The sequence below is a fragment of the Pituophis catenifer genome, unplaced genomic scaffold, assembly GCF_029215685.1.
Source record: "Pituophis catenifer annectens isolate HBS135680 unplaced genomic scaffold, rPitCat1.0.hap2 SCAF_9, whole genome shotgun sequence".
NCBI classification, from domain to species: domain Eukaryota; kingdom Metazoa; phylum Chordata; class Lepidosauria; order Squamata; family Colubridae; genus Pituophis; species Pituophis catenifer.
The window spans coordinates 24998406-25014003 of record NW_027256889.1 but is presented as its reverse complement, the minus strand read 5'-3'; the positions used below and the strand labels follow the sequence as shown (position 1 = coordinate 25014003).

Sequence of the window (15598 nt, the reverse complement as noted above, 5' to 3'; positions counted from 1 at the left end):
TCACGAAAACAGATTATTTCCTGATCATTATAAGAATAATATTGTTCCACATGTATTGCATCTTTTAAAACTGAGCACTTGGAATGCTGCAGGGTAAGTGGAGATGGAGATGGGTCTGCCTTTATCTTATCACCAGCAGGGACCAATTCCCACCAGGTGTACCATGGCTACAACAGGAAGTTTGAAGGAGATGCAGTTGGACAGATTCACCTAGTTACACCAAACTACGGTTTTATTCATTCTGGTCTATTGAATATAGTACAATGGGCTGTGTGATGATGCGGGGCGTGGCACGAAAGCAACACAGCCAGAGAACAGGTCTAACTCCCCTTTATTGCTCCAACTTTGCCCCCAAACATCCCCACCTTTACTACAAGTCCTGGAGCAAAGCTCTCACACGCACCTTCAGCAGCCTCTGGCTGCAAGTAGTCCAGTAAGCAAGGTTAGCCAAACAGTAACCAGGGCCAGAAGTTCAGCGAAGCAGGCAAACCGGGCAAGCCCACAGCAATCTCCAGGCGTCGACAGGTGCACACAAGGCTCTACATATTCAATGCTTGTTCTTGACAGATGCCCCTTCCACCAGCACCTCCTTACATCTCAGTCCCCAGGTGTGCCTTGTGAAGAGAGGTGGGGCACTCTCCTCCCTCGTAGCTGGCTCAGTCTAGATTGGTCTTGCCTTCTCTCTTCTCTCCATGCTCTAGGATCAAGAGGCGGTGGTCCTTGCTCTTCGCCTGAGCTCTGTCTCTCCGGCTCCTCCCTGTCTGTAAGCCTTTCTCATCCTGAAAAACCTTGTCCAGACTGACTCTTCCCTTCTCCATTCCTCCAAGGCCAACGGAGCCACCCTCTTGATCTCTGTTGGCTCTTGTTCCAGCTCATCTTCCCCCACAAATTCAGACTCCAAGGGAGGCATGACAGGTTGATTCACACATCACACGAGGCCTAGAAACAGCAATTCACACACCCTTTCTGACTAGGTGGCTCAGTGACTAAGACACTGAGCTTGTTGATCAGAAAGGTAGTTCGACGGTTCGAATCCCTAGTACAGGTCTCCTGCGTGAGGAGGGGGTTGGACTAGATGACCTCCAAGGTCCCTTCCAACTCTCTTACTGTTACTTTTCTTATTCAAAAATCAGCAATCCTTGTGACACATTCACTTTATAGTGACCCTAATTGCGGGGGGCAGGGAATAAAGGACAAACCAGAAAAGGGGGCAAATCTGAAAGAGATTTATAAGGAGTATATACATATACGCATACCCTGTTTCCCTGAAAATAAGACATCCCCTGATAATATGCCCAATCGGGCTTTTGAGTGCATATACTAAATTAAGCCCTCCCCGAAAATATTTAAACACAGAGCTGGAAATCAGGTATGACGGCAAGAGGAGCCCCATCTTGCTCCACGCGCCCCAAAATAATAAGACCTTAAGACCTCCCTGAAAATAAGGCCAAGCGCTTACTTCAGGGTTCAAAAAAATATAAGACAGGGTCTTATTTTGGGGGAAACACGGTACATACATACATACATTTATTTGCCTTAGAAAAGAAAATTAAAGGGCCAAACCGAGAAAATATATAATTAAATGAAATAAATCTCAAGGACAGCTTTCTGAAATAAAGAACGGCCCTTTATAATAAAGGATGCATGGTCACTCTAATTTACCTATACAGGTAAATTATCTATACACCATTCATTTATTGACTGTTCAATAAATGTTACTGTGGTGCTGAAAAAGTGACTTACAACCAGTCCTCATAATTACAACCAGTGTTTCTCAACCTTGGTAGCTTGAAGATGGGTGGACTTCAATTCCCAGAAGCCAGCGCTGCTGGCTGGGGGCTTCTGGGAGTTGAAGTCCACCCATCTTCAAGCTACCAAGGTTGAGAAACACTGGTTACGACCATCACTGTGATTACATGATGAAAATTCAGGCAGTTGGCATTTACTTATGACAGTTGCAGGGTCCTGGTGTCACATGAGCATCATTTGTGACCTTCCCAGCTAACTGGGAGTAAAACATGGATTAGTTTAAGGACCATATAATTCAATTAATGACCACCACAGTGATTCACTTAACAAGTGTGTGGCATAAAAAATGGCAAAATCAGATGTGACTCATTTATCGGCCATTTTCCTTAACAACCTACATTCCGGCCCCAATTGTGGTTGTAAATTGAGGACCACCTGTATGGGTGCAAATGCATATATGTTACAGGTAGTCCTCCACTTACAACGGCTCGTTTAGTCACCGTTCAAAGTTACCACAGCACTGAAAAAAGTGACTTATGACCATTTTTCACACTTACGACCACTGCAGCATTCCCATGGTGACACGATTTATATTCGGATGCTTGGCAACTGATTCATGCTGATGTGGTCTAACGAACTGAATCAATGGGGAAGCCATATTCACTTAACAGTGTTATCAAATTAACAACTGCAGTGACTCACTTAACGAATGTGGCAAAAAAGAAGTTATAAAATGGGGCAAGACTCACTTAACACATTTCTCACTTAGCAACATAAAAGTTGGGCTTCATTGTGGTTGTAAATCGAGGACTAGCTGTAGTTGGGTGCAAATGCATGTAGGCCCATTAGGACAGAGCAAAATGAGGGTGGGGGAAGGATTTCTTGTGTCATTCAAGACCATAGATGAAACAATTTCAGCAAAAGAAGCTTGTTCTTCAGAAGTGAGGAATAATTTAATTCTGGAAATTCCTTTTTACGCAATTCTGAAAGGCACATAGGCCCCCGAGGCTCAAGAACTAGAACCTCAGTTGCCTAGCAACCCTTACAAAGCGGACCATCTTGGCCTGTGCACACCTTTCCTCTCACAGCCACCGTCACCTGAAAGCCTCTGAGTTGCTTGGCAACCTTGCACTGGGATCCCGAATATCCATAGCCACTTCCTGGAATTAGCATTAGGAATTAGAAATGTTTTGTAGAATTTAGGAGAAATGATATATACCAGTGATGGCTAACCTTTTTGCCATCGTATGCCAAAAGCGGGGGAGCGCATGGGGGGGGGGGTCACACACGCGCATGCTCACATCCATAATTTTATGCACGCCGCTCATGCGCAGGCAACTCCCTCACTCCCCCCGCTTTTGGCACGTGATGGCACAGTAGGCCCGGTAGACCTGTTTTTCACTCTCCCCAGGCTCCAGAGCCTTTCTAGGAGCCTGGGGAGAGCGAAAACGGTCTTCCCTCCCACCCCCAGAGGCCAGAAATGGCCCGTTTGCCGACTGGTGGGCCCAGAAGGCCTGAAAATCAGCGTGCCGGAGCTGAGCTTGCGTGCCCACCGATATGGCTCCGCGTGGCACGGTGCCATAAGTTCGCCATCACGGATATATACAATTGTGGTGAGAGAATGTGGCATTGTGTTAACTGACACCCAGCAGACACCTTGTAATTTTGCTGCTGTGGAGATTAAACAACAAAACAAAAAGAAGCATACCAGGCACCCACAATTATTATTATTATATACACAAAAAATGTGAAATCATAGCTGCCAGAGATCTTTATCTAGTGTTGGCCTTTGGACGCATCACATTCTTCCCAAGAACCTGGGATGTCATAGCAGCATAGTACAGGTAATCCTCATCTTACAACAATTCATTTAGTGGCCATCCAAAGTTACAACTGCACTGACAAAAAAGGACATGATTATTTTTCATACTTACGACTCACATTTATGACGGTTGCAGTGTCCTGGGGTCAAGTGATACCCTTTTGCGACCTTCTGACAAGCAAAGTGAATGGGGGAAACCAGATTCACTTAAATTAGTGTCACTAATTTAACAACTGCAGTGATTCACTTAACAACTGTGGCAAGAAAAGTTGTAAAATGGGACAAAACTGGCTTAACAAATTACTCACTTAGCAGCATCAATTTTGGGCTCAATTGTGGTCGTAAATTGAGGACTACCTGTATATGTATGCATCCAAGTAGTGTGGATCCTTTTGTTACTGACAGATGGAAAATTTGTCAATTCACAGATTTTCTAAGTGTTCCAAGATTTGTTGGTATGGCAGCCAGTGTGTCAGTACCCACTGGCTATCATGGCTGCTTTGTGCCATCTTTCAGTGTTCATTTCAGATCTTGATACTTCTGTGATCTTCTCCATTTCTTTTGTCTTCTATTCTGCTATATATCTGGGTGTGGCCACATCAAATATTCACACTTTCTTCTAATTATTAAGGCTTATCACATACTGTTTCAACTCCGATCCTCAAAACAATGCTATAGAGCACTGCACACCAGAAGAACTAGACACAAGAACAGTTTTTCCCTGAATGCCATCACTCTGCTAAACAAATAATTCCCTCAACACAGTCAAACTATTCACTAAGTCTGCATTATTATTAATCTTCTCATTGTTCCTATCACCCATTTCCTTCCACTTATGACTGTAACCTCGTTGCTGATATCCTTACGATTTTTATTGATATTGTGTCCTGATTGCTTATTTGTACCCTATGACTATCATTAAGTATTGTACCTTATGATTCTTGATGAACATATCTTTTCTTTTATGTACACTGAGAGCGTATGCACCAAGACAAATTCCTTGTGTATTCAATCACACTTGGCCAATAAAGAATTCCATTCCATTCTATAATCAGTCAGATATTTAGTCTGGATTTGGCATTTTGTCCATCTATCAAGTCCTTCTCAAGGACCTGGAATAGCCAAATGTTTTTGTCTTTCTAGATGTTGTTAGCCTATACTTCCAACATTCCTCACCATTGTAGTAAAATATTAGTCAGTGCACACGGTTCCTTCTCTTCTTTCCTTTAAAACAGCCCTGCAAAGTAATTGAACTGATTGATCTTATTTTGTAGCTAAGGGGAGACTCGTATCTGTTTTTCCCAAATCTAATTGGAAAATCTATTACTAATTACATTTGCTACACTGTTAGTGCCACTTCTATGGCCATGCTACAGAAGACCTGCTCTGGCCCTTGTAACACGTTGCTCTGGGTATAGTCTGCTGCCATATTGTACAGCATCGCAGACACAACATATATGGAAGCACGCACTTAGGGAGTTGTGCAATTGTAAGTATTACGTCTGAACTCACCTGAGTTCAGCCATACTGAACACCAAACTTCGATCTTGTAAATCCAGCATGTTTTGCTGTCTACAAAAGACCCACTTTGGTATAGAAGGATGAACTTTTGTCATATCTTAAACGTGTGTGTGTGTGCGCATAATTCTGTTTCTTCAGAGAGACTGAGGAATAAAAGAGAAGGTAATTCTCAAAAGTGGTTTCATCTCTCTCCTCCTGTTTTCGGTGCTTTCCAGGGTGATGCAGGAAATCCAGGTGATCCGGGCATACCTGGTGAAGCGGGTTTACATGGCCTTTCTGGTGAGCCTGGCATCAGAGGACCAGCAGGGATGAAAGGTGAAAAGGTGAGAGTCTGCTTTTTTGAAATACTCGTAAGAAAAATATGGAACTGCATCTACATGGAGGGAAGTATGCAGTGGAGTACCCCAGGAATATTGCATTCAGTTTTGGTCACCATGATGTAAAAAAGATGTTGAGACTCTAGAAAGAGTGCAGAGAAGAGCAACAAAGATGATTAGGGGACTGGAGGCTAAAACATATGAAGAACGGTTGCAGGAATTGGGACTGGCTAGTTTTATGAAAAGAAGGACTAGGGGAGACATGATAGCAATCTTCCAATATCTCAGGGGTTGCCACAGAGAAGAACAAGTCAAGTTATTCTCCAAAGCACCTGAAGGTAGAACAAGAAGCAATGGGTGGAAACTAATCAAGGAGAGAAGCAATTTAGAACTAAGGAGAAATTTCCTGACAGTTAAAACAATTAATAAGCGGAACCACTTGCCTCCAGAAGTTGTCAATGCTCCAACACTGGAAGTTTTTAAGAAGATGTTGGATAACCATTTGTCTGAAGTGGTGTAGCGTTTCCTGCCTGGGCAGGGGGTTGGATTAAAAGACCTCCAAGGTCCCTTCCAACTCTGTTAATTCTATCCTATTCTAAATAGCTTGAACACATACCAATACTCCATACCAACAATTAAGCTCAGCCCAACTAAGCTGTTTCTCATCCACCAAACATGCAGCTTTCTGCAAGTAGAAGGGGTAATTTTAACCTATTTGTAAATCTCTAGGAACACGAACAAGAATAGAGTTGGCAGGGGTGTCCATAGTTATGGTCAAGAGTCTCACATCTTCCTGTAGCTTTCTGTCACCAATGGCTGTGTGACATGTTGTATGGAGAAATAACATAATACTTGTATCAAACTTGTAACTGATCTATCACTGTGTGTTGTTTCTCACCTACCTTCTCTCATCCTACAGGGAGCTGCTTGTGAGTCATGTCCCATGATCAACCCAGAATATGGAGCAGTTGGTATCCCAGGCACACCTGGTCAAAAAGGGGATCCTGGTCTCCCAGGTGTGGGTCAGCCAGGCAAACCCGTAAGTAGCTTTCTAACCAATCCAACCAGTGATCAGTTTTGAGTTTATTTTCTTATTATTCATGTTTATCCTGCCTTTGTTATTGTTTATAAATAACTCAAGGTGACAAATACACCCAATACTCTTTCCTCCTCCTCCTCCTCCTATTTTCCCCATAACAGGTACATTGATTTTCATGCCTAAGGCAGGACTAGAACTCCCTGTCTCCTGGTTCCTAGCCTGGTGTCTTTGACACCAAACCAAATCAGGGCAAAATTTTAAATTGAGAACTTGGTCTGATATAGCCAAGACTCATTCCTGTTCCTTCCAGTTATTTGTATATAAAAAAAAAACATTTCAGCCTGCATCTTTAGCAACCCATGCCACTCTGTATTTCTGGGACTGAACTTGTTAGCTAGTCTGTTTGTTTGTTTGTTTTTTTGTTTGTTTGTTTGTTTATTTGTTTTTCATTCATTCATTTTATCAAGCAAATATAAGATAACAGGTAAAAGTATAAACATAATTTGAATACATGAAAAGAGTAAGTAAAAAGGAACATTAGGACAGGGACGGAAGGCATGCTGGTGCTCTTATACACGCCCCTTACAGACCTTACAGGAGTGGGGTGAAGTCAACAGTAGACAGTTTAAGGTTAAAGTTTTGGGGGTTTGGGGAAGAAACTACAGAGTCAGGTAGTGCATTCCAGGCATTGACCACTCTGTTACTGAAGTCCTATTTTCTGCAATCGAGTTTGGAGTGGTTTACCTTGAGTTTGTATCTATTGTTTGCTCGTGTATTGTTGTGGTTGAAGCTGAAGTAGTCATTGACAGATAGGACATTGTGGCAGATAATTTTATGTACTATGCTTAGGTCAGACTGAAGTCGGTGTAGTTCTAAGTTAATGGATTTTTAGAAATGCCTTGATGCTTTAGAATAACTTGCCAACTCATCCAGGGCTGGCCTCAGTTTTCCAGTAATTGAATTTCCTTCGGTGTCAGATTGCAGAGTCCCATGGTTCTCACTCCATGTGGCCTTGAGTAGGTTGTCTAGGGATTATGGGCTTTGTAATCAGGAAGGCATCAAATTGGGGAAGAGTAGCCTATCGCTCTCATGGATAATAGCTGTTGGCAGAATTCTTTTTCCCTGAATCTTTCTAATCCCTTAAAACAAGAGCCATCGCCAGAGCATGCAGAAATGACTTTCATCAGTTAATTACGTATTGCATGAAGATACATTTCCTCTCCGATTCCAATCAAGTTTATTTGAAGGCACCGTGTTAACTGCTGGTTTTTATTCCTTTAATTAACTGATTTGATTTACATATCAGAACACCTCCGTCAAGCAGCTTGTTTGAATAAAAGGTGACCATTGCGGAACAACAAATGTCAAATCATTAATGTTCCCAGACTTTGATTAACAAAAGAGAATCTATCTGCGTGAGATTTTTTTTTTATTAAGGCTACAAAATAAACCAAGCTGTAATCTTATTAAGTTGAGAATATATCTGATGGTTTGGAGGATAACTTAGAGTAATAGCATTTTAGTTATATTCTCACAAATGTTGCTCTTTAACCTTAATTTGAGAGAGATGCCCTTGCTCATGCTGGCAAAGTTGACCCCGTCTAATTTTCTGTGTGTTTTGTAATTTCATTCATGCACAGAAGCAGCCTAGAATTTCCCACTGGGATTCAGATTTCGGCTTGCTCAAAATCTCCCTGTTGATTTTGCTTTAAAAGACGAAACCTATTCTTACCCTTCAGATTGTGAAGTGAAGCTTAAAAGGGTGAAGAGAAATGAAAGTATTTGGGTCTATTTTAGCCTTGAGAAGATTATATTAGAGCAGTCTAAATACCTGAGGATATCGTACAAAGGAAGCTAAGACCATTCTTTCTCATCCCAGAGTGCAAGGCAAAGAATAATGGGTTTAAGTTGGGGAAAAGCAGGTAGTGAAATGTGGTGAAAAGTGGAACCAATTACTAAATGAGGTGAATTTCTCTGCACTAGATATGCTCATGCAGAGACTGAGGAGCCATCTGCTGATAATGCTTTAATTTGGCTTCTTACTTGAGGTGTAAGATTCATCTTGATTACCTGAATAACCCCTTCTGAAATTTAGAGGTGTAAAAGCTTAAGGCTTTATATAGCTATTCAGTGTAGTTCATCCTTTCCAATGTAAATACATTTTTTTTCCAGTTTTGCCAAATCAATCAATTTTCTCCCTCAGAATTATCTATCAACTGGATTCTAGTCAAGCAGGGATGGGGAACTTGCAACTACAGCTACAACTCCTGACAACCCTCATTATTAGCTAGGAATATGGGGATGTTGCAATCCAACATCTGGAGGGCTTCAGCTTTCCATCCCTTTGATAAAGCAATCTTGTCAGGCATCCAGATGTGTGGCGTCCTCTGCACTCTCTGAGCTTAGTTGCTTTTTTGTAGACATTTCATTACCATTCCCAGAAGGAAGAAATATCCTTCTGGGTTCAGCTCCAAGTGGGGAAAAAGACACTGGAAACATGGAGACTGCTTGGAAAGATGGTTAATGGTGGACAGGATTACATGGCTTGAGTTCCTGAACAGAAAAAGGGCCGAGATACAGCGAGTCCCCGGGTTTTATGCCCTCTCTGGCTTTGAACTTCCTGGGGCCCAAAAAGAGTATCCTGATTGGTTGTCAGACTCCCAGGGGGTGGGGGTCTTAGCTAGCCTTGCTGGCTGATGTAATCTTCCCAGGTGCCATGTGGTGAGTTTCTGTTGCTAGATGAGTCCTATTGTGTTGCAGATGATGGTCCATTGACAAAGACTGAATTTCTACCTCTGCCCCATTGACAAAGGGGGGGGGGAGGTTTAGAAGGTTAGGGTTAGGGTTAGTCTTTAAAACATGCTTCTCCATTTCTTATCCAGGGAAACATAATATTCTGCCTTTTTAATATTTCCTAAAATATTTCATTCTTCTAGGAAAGGGGTGGGTACTAACTTCCTACACTAGGTAACTTCATCATCACCATGGATGGACTTGCTTAGTTTGCTAATAAAATGGAAAACCACCCAACCTGAAGAACATCAAGGACCCCACAGTTCAACCCTGAAATACAAATCTTCTGTTCTATCAATACATACAGAAGTAATTGGCCATACAGGCTGGGGAATTATAGGAAGTGGTCCAGTACAACTGGAATAGGCTGTTCTCAAAGATGGAAGACATTTCTCTTGTGTTTTGTCCACAATGTCATTGAACTAGATACCTTCAGAGGGGAAGAGTTGAAAAGTTCTAAATGCGTTGGGTTCATTCTTCATTCTTTGCTCCTCCTCCAATTTTCAGGGGAAACCAGGACTTCCAGGTATCCAGGGGCCTCCTGGCCTGAAGGGGTTGCAGGTGAGTATCAATTAGGGTTGTATTCATTCAAAGACCCTTTCTCAGGCATCCATTTTTAGCTTTCCTGGGGTGGTAGAAGAGACTCACAGAAAAATGAGTGGCTATCGTTAAGTAGCTACCATAAGCTCCAGACCAATTTTAGGGAAAATAAATAAAGCTTATGGAGCAGGATGGAGGTAAGGGGTGATCAGATGTTCTCCATAGGATGGGTTAAGACACTGATTTGGGTTCCTTGGAGGAGGGGAGAGGAGGAGAAACATTAAGCTAATTCTTCTCAGGAGTTGTGGACTGAATGTTTTTCACTAAGAGTCGTGCTTCCACTGACATAACTTTTGCAACTTTTTAGGGGGAACCAGGTACCTCTGGCATAGGAATCCAAGGGCCAGAAGTGAGTAACTTCCTTTTTGATATGTGGTGCAAGTTACTTCAGCCATGCATTTCCATTAGCATCAACCCCAAATGTTTATCTGCTTTTTGCAGGGAGAACCTGGGCAGAAAGGTTTACCAGGAAATCCAGTAAGTATTAACCCATTGGGCACTTTACTACCCTGTTTGACCACACAGGGGTCACCTCAGTGGTGAAATCCATTTTTTTTTATTACCGGTTCTGTGGGCGTGGCTTAGTGGGCATGGCCTGACTTGGTGGGCGTAGCTTGGTGGGCGTGGCAGGGGAAGGATACTGTAAAATCTCCATTCGCACCCCACTCCAAGGGAGGGATTCTGCAAAATCCCCATTCCCTCCCCACTCCAGGGGAAGGATACTGCAAAATCCCCATTCCCTCCCCACTCTGGGGCCAGACAGAGGTTGTATTTGCCGGTTCTCTGAACTGCTGAAAATTTCCGCTACCGGTTCTCCAGAACCTGTCAAAACCTGCTGGATTTCACCTATGGATCACATTTTTCCAAAAGTCTCAACCCATCCAACCAGATCTAGCAGAATGGGCATGCTGCAGATCTCATCTGCTAAAGATTGTCGGCTGGCAGGGACTAGAATAGAATAGAAGCTTTTCCTGGAGTGGCCCCTGTCCTATAGAACAATCTCTCTTCAGAGATTAGAATGGCCCCGACCCTGTTAGCTTTTCATAAGACCCTAAAAACATGGCCATGCTCCCCAAACCAGGATCCTGAATACATTAAGGCCCCCCCTTTCCTGGCTATATTGCTAACTGGTCAAGTATCTCAGTAGTTGTGTATATTTATTCTGGATGTGTCTATTATTTTGGATGTGTCTATTTTTATTGTTTTAAAATATTTTTAATATTTTGATTGTTATACATTTTTTAAAATTTTGAGCCACCTGGAGTCATTGACTGAGATGGGCAGCTGTAGAAATCGGAGGAAGGGAAGGGAAGGGAAGGGAAGGGAAGGGAAGGGAAGGGAAGGAAGGAAGGAAGGAAGGAAGGAAGGAAGGAAGGAAGGAAGGAAGGAAAGAAATCCCTCACTGCATACCAGACATAGGATAACTGATCCGAAACATTTGGACAATTTTAGGGCAAAAAAATAAAGCTCATGGAATAGGTTGGGGGAAGGGTGGTGATCAGAGAGTCTCCATAGGATAGTTTAATCCAGGTGTTCATGGTTTTATTGCATGCTGGTTTTGCAGACTTTTGCGAATCCATATGGAGTTGGAGGCATGCAAATAATAAAATAAAATCTGGCACTAGCCTGGAAATTGCAGCACCTTTGCTTTTGCTATATAGTAATTGTTTCCCCCCTTTTTTTTTCTGATCTTCAGGGGCCTCCAGGACCTCGTGGTCCAGTAGGAAATGCTGGAATAAAAGGTGCAAAGGTGAGCATCTGCATGTGAAAAGGTGTCGTTTCCTATGGTTGGAGAAATAGTTGGAAAGAGTCGTGGTGGCGCAGTGGTTAGAATGCACTATTGCAGGCTAACTCTGCCAACTGCCAGCAGTTTGATTCTCATCAGCTCAAGGTTGACTCAGTCTTCCATCCTTCTGAGGTGGGTAAAATGAGGACCCAGATTGTTGGGGGCAAGAGGCTTCCTCTGTAAACCACTTAGAGAGGGCCGTAAAGCACTGTGAAGTGGTATATAACTCTAAGTGCTATTGCTATCTAGGAACTTCCGTGGGAGTGCTTAATCCATCTTTATGTTCTCATTCCTTTCTATATATCCTTGTGAAATGTATCTGACAAGCAGCTGGTGTCAGGCACAAGGAATCAGAATAACACCAGGAGCTGATAGAGAAGTTTCCACCACACCATCTTTCCTTTAGCTCTCAGAGCAGAGAGAGAGAAATGTTATATTCTGGCATGCTCCCATATATGAGGTTTAACACAACTCCCATCTACTCTCTATGGGGGAGGGGGATTTTATCCAGCATATTTTCTTCATGGTATTTTTAATGATATGGACCACATGTGCAATGGCATTACTGGCTTCATCCTTGTTGGCAATCATCAGGCGTGTGCAATCAGATGTTATTTTACAGGATTCAAACCAGCGGTGAAATCCACTTACCTTCACTATCGCTTCGGGAATGGGAGCGTGCGTGTGCCTCTTTTGCGCATGCACAGAGCCTTCTGTGCATAAGCAGAGGGTCAAAAATGGGACATAATGACGTCCCAGCGGGTGGGCGGAGTCTCCCGCCACCGGCGCTACCGATTCGCCCAAGCTGGATAGATCTGGCTGGTCAAACCCTCTTCTGGGCATTGAATTATCATGCACCATCGAACTTTAGATTAGTATAATAAAACACACTAGCTTTAGGAGTGACACAGGTCCTGACCCTCAGTGATGTTGCAGGAACAAAAGTATAGTATATGTCAGAATGAGATGAATCTGCTGTGGTCCGCCAGCAGCCGGCGGCCTGTGGTCAGACAGTGAGGAGGCTGGGGAGGACAATGGGCCAGTCCTGGAGTCAGGGGAAGGCCCGGACAAGGGCTCTGCATCAGAGGCAGAGATGGGGCCAGAGCCATCTGGGAGTGATGCGCAGACTGCAGAACCTCCAGAGTCGGATATCAGAGAGGCAGAGGAACAGGAGGAGCCTGTTCCTAGTGCACGTATGAGAAGAGCTGCCAGACGGCAAGAGCAGCTAAAGCAAAAAGGACGACTCAGGAGTAAGGCCAGAAGATGATTGGCCCCTCCCAGAAGGCTTAAAAGAGCAGTAATAAACCATTGCGTTCTTTGTAGAAAAACAACATTGATTCCCATGCTTCTTGTCAGCATCTCTTGAACTTTGTGGGGGGGGGGGGTTTGCCAAGAAAAGCCTTTGGCAGGTTGCCAAAGACATCAAAGGTTGGTGATAAGGCTGTAGGACTGGTTACGAAGAATTTGTTTTGGACTAAGCTGAGAATGAATTAATTCTCAGCTATTTTAATAAAATAAGTTTGTTCAGGACTGAATTGTGTTTGGTAATCAGTACGTGGGCCTCAGTCACAACAGAATCATCACTTCAGCTCTCGGAGAGAGAAACCCATGTTATGTTGGTGTTGAATCTGGCACTGAATGCAGGAGGAAGGGGCTGATTCCCAGGGAGCTAAAAGATAAATCAGCCTTGAGTGCTCGGTTTGCAGACAGAGGCCGAGAAAGGACCCTCTCTATAACCTTCACATGATTGACAGTTATGCAGAGTGTGCTTCAGTCTGGCAAGATTCTGTCTATGGACAAACAGCAATAAAGAAGCTACTCTGGGCAATTAATTGTGTAGTTTTTTTGTCCCATGCACCTGACAGTCAAGCCCCCACATACACAGTTCTGGCTACCCATGCCTGATGATATCCAAAGAGGATAATATCAGTAGCATGGTGCTTGCTGATGATCGGCATAACCATGCAATTGAAAGTTTGCCATTCAGGTGTTGTTGGAGCCCACTGTGTGGCCAGTGGCCAGCTCTGGGCTAATACGAGTTGTAATCCAGCTCCAACAGATGGCTACAGTTTGTCCTTGCTTCTTTCACCAAGACGTGTGACAATTAGCTTGGAATCATTTCAGTGCAAAACTCTTCTTTTTTTTTGCCCTTGCTTTTTCATGCCTGTGGTATTTTTTATCTCTGATGACAGAATGTAATAATACTGCAGTACATGATTACATCTTTTGTTTTCTGGTCACTGAATTTAAAATTGTTTTGCTTCATGTTGAGATCCCTTCTGAGAGATTGGCTGCCATGCTGCTAATAAAATCTAAATAAGAATCAATATGGAAGCTATGAGCTTCCCTGATTAATTATTTCTTCTCCATTCCCCATATTTGTTACCATAAATAAGTGTCTCAAATCAGCTGCAGGTTTGTGAGTATTCTGGGATACTTTGGGTAGAAAAGAGAGCCTTATTTGTACAGAATACCGCTATCAACTACAATTAAGGATGCATGCTGATTCAAATTGCATTATTTTATTTTTATTTTTATTTTTAAATTCGGGGGGGGGGGGACATTGCACCAGTTCAGATGATAACAGAGATGCCCCAGTTTTGGCAGCAGAGATAAATAATTGTGAAAGAAAGAAAATGAGTGTCATATGAACCGATATATTTTTAGCAGGAGATTAATTACAAAGCCAAGTTGGAGGCTTTAGTGTTTGGACTGGATTGAGCATGTCTGGAATCTATGCACAATACAGGTAGACTTCGATTTACCAGCACAATTGGGACCAGAATTTCTGTTGGTAAGCAAGGCAGCTGTTAAATGAATCACCGATTTTACAGATTTTTGCCACAGTTGTTAAGCGAATCACTGCAGTTGTTAAATGAGTCCTACTGTCATTAAGTGATTAGGGCTTCCCCCATTCTCACAAACTATCTGGGAAGATACCATAGAGAGATCACATGACTGCAGGGTACTGTGCCCATAATAAATACATACCAAATTTGCCAAACTCCCCAAATTTTGATGACTTGAATATTGGGGACGAGGCAACAGCTGTACGTGTGAATTGGAGGGAATGTAGGGGGTGAGGCAACAGCTGTATGTGTGAGGACTGGTTATAAGTCACTTCTTTCAGTGCCATTATAAATTCAAATTGTTGCTAAACAAATGATTGTAAGTCAAAGAGGACCTATATTTTTTTTTTCAATATAGGGATCATCAGGTGTTAAAGGTGCCATTGGTTCTCCTGGGCTCCCAGGTCCACCCGTTCCAGGCCCACAGGTAAGTATCAAGAATCTTTCCCTCTCCCTCATTTTCATCTTAGACCCTGGAAATTTTAAACTGGCTATTTTTTATTCTTGTTCACTTCCTCTAGTTGTAGTAACTCCTTTTGGAATCTTCCAATTCTTTTCCTGGGCTCTGTATCAGTGGTGAAATTCAAAATAAATTCCTACTGGTTCTGTGGGCATGGCTTGGTGGGTGTGGCTTGGTGGTCATGTGACTGGGTGGGCATGGCACACTTTACACAAAGTGTGTAAAGTGTACACAAAGTGTGTACACAAAGTGTGTAAAGTGTACACACTTTACACGAAAATAACACAAAAGCTACACAACTGACTCACGCACAATGCAAAAGCAGCTAGACTTCAACAAAATGGCCCCTGCAACAAGCAGGAACCTCACAGAGTCACAAAGAGTTCAAAAACAAACTATCACACTTTGCACAAAAATACCGGTCCGGGCAATAGGTACTAAAAAAAATGCTTTAAGAAATAAATAAAAAGTTTAGAGGATCTGGCTGCACAGATGATTGTCACAGCTGATTGTCAGAAACTTTTTTTTACTTTTTAAAGCATTTTTTTACTACCTATTGCCCGAACTGGTAGTAAAATGCTTAAAAAAAAGTTAAAAAAAAGTTCTGAGGATCAGCTGAACTTTTTTTTTTTTAGTTTTTAAAGCATTTTTTTACTACCGGT

At 42.7% G+C, this 15598-nt stretch overlaps 1 protein-coding gene across 1 annotated transcript in view; it reads left to right on the top strand.

Annotated features, from left to right (window-relative positions):
- COL16A1 (collagen type XVI alpha 1 chain) overlaps positions 1 to 15598 on the top strand; it is a 286423-nt gene that overhangs the window by 201259 nt on the left and 69566 nt on the right. The window contains exons 31-37 of the mRNA XM_070949755.1: positions 5308 to 5415; positions 6329 to 6448; positions 9749 to 9802; positions 10149 to 10190; positions 10283 to 10318; positions 11538 to 11591; positions 14835 to 14903. Of these exons, the coding sequence (XP_070805856.1) occupies positions 5308 to 5415; positions 6329 to 6448; positions 9749 to 9802; positions 10149 to 10190; positions 10283 to 10318; positions 11538 to 11591; positions 14835 to 14903 (483 nt within the window). The remainder of the gene's footprint in view (positions 1 to 5307; positions 5416 to 6328; positions 6449 to 9748; positions 9803 to 10148; positions 10191 to 10282; positions 10319 to 11537; positions 11592 to 14834; positions 14904 to 15598) is intronic.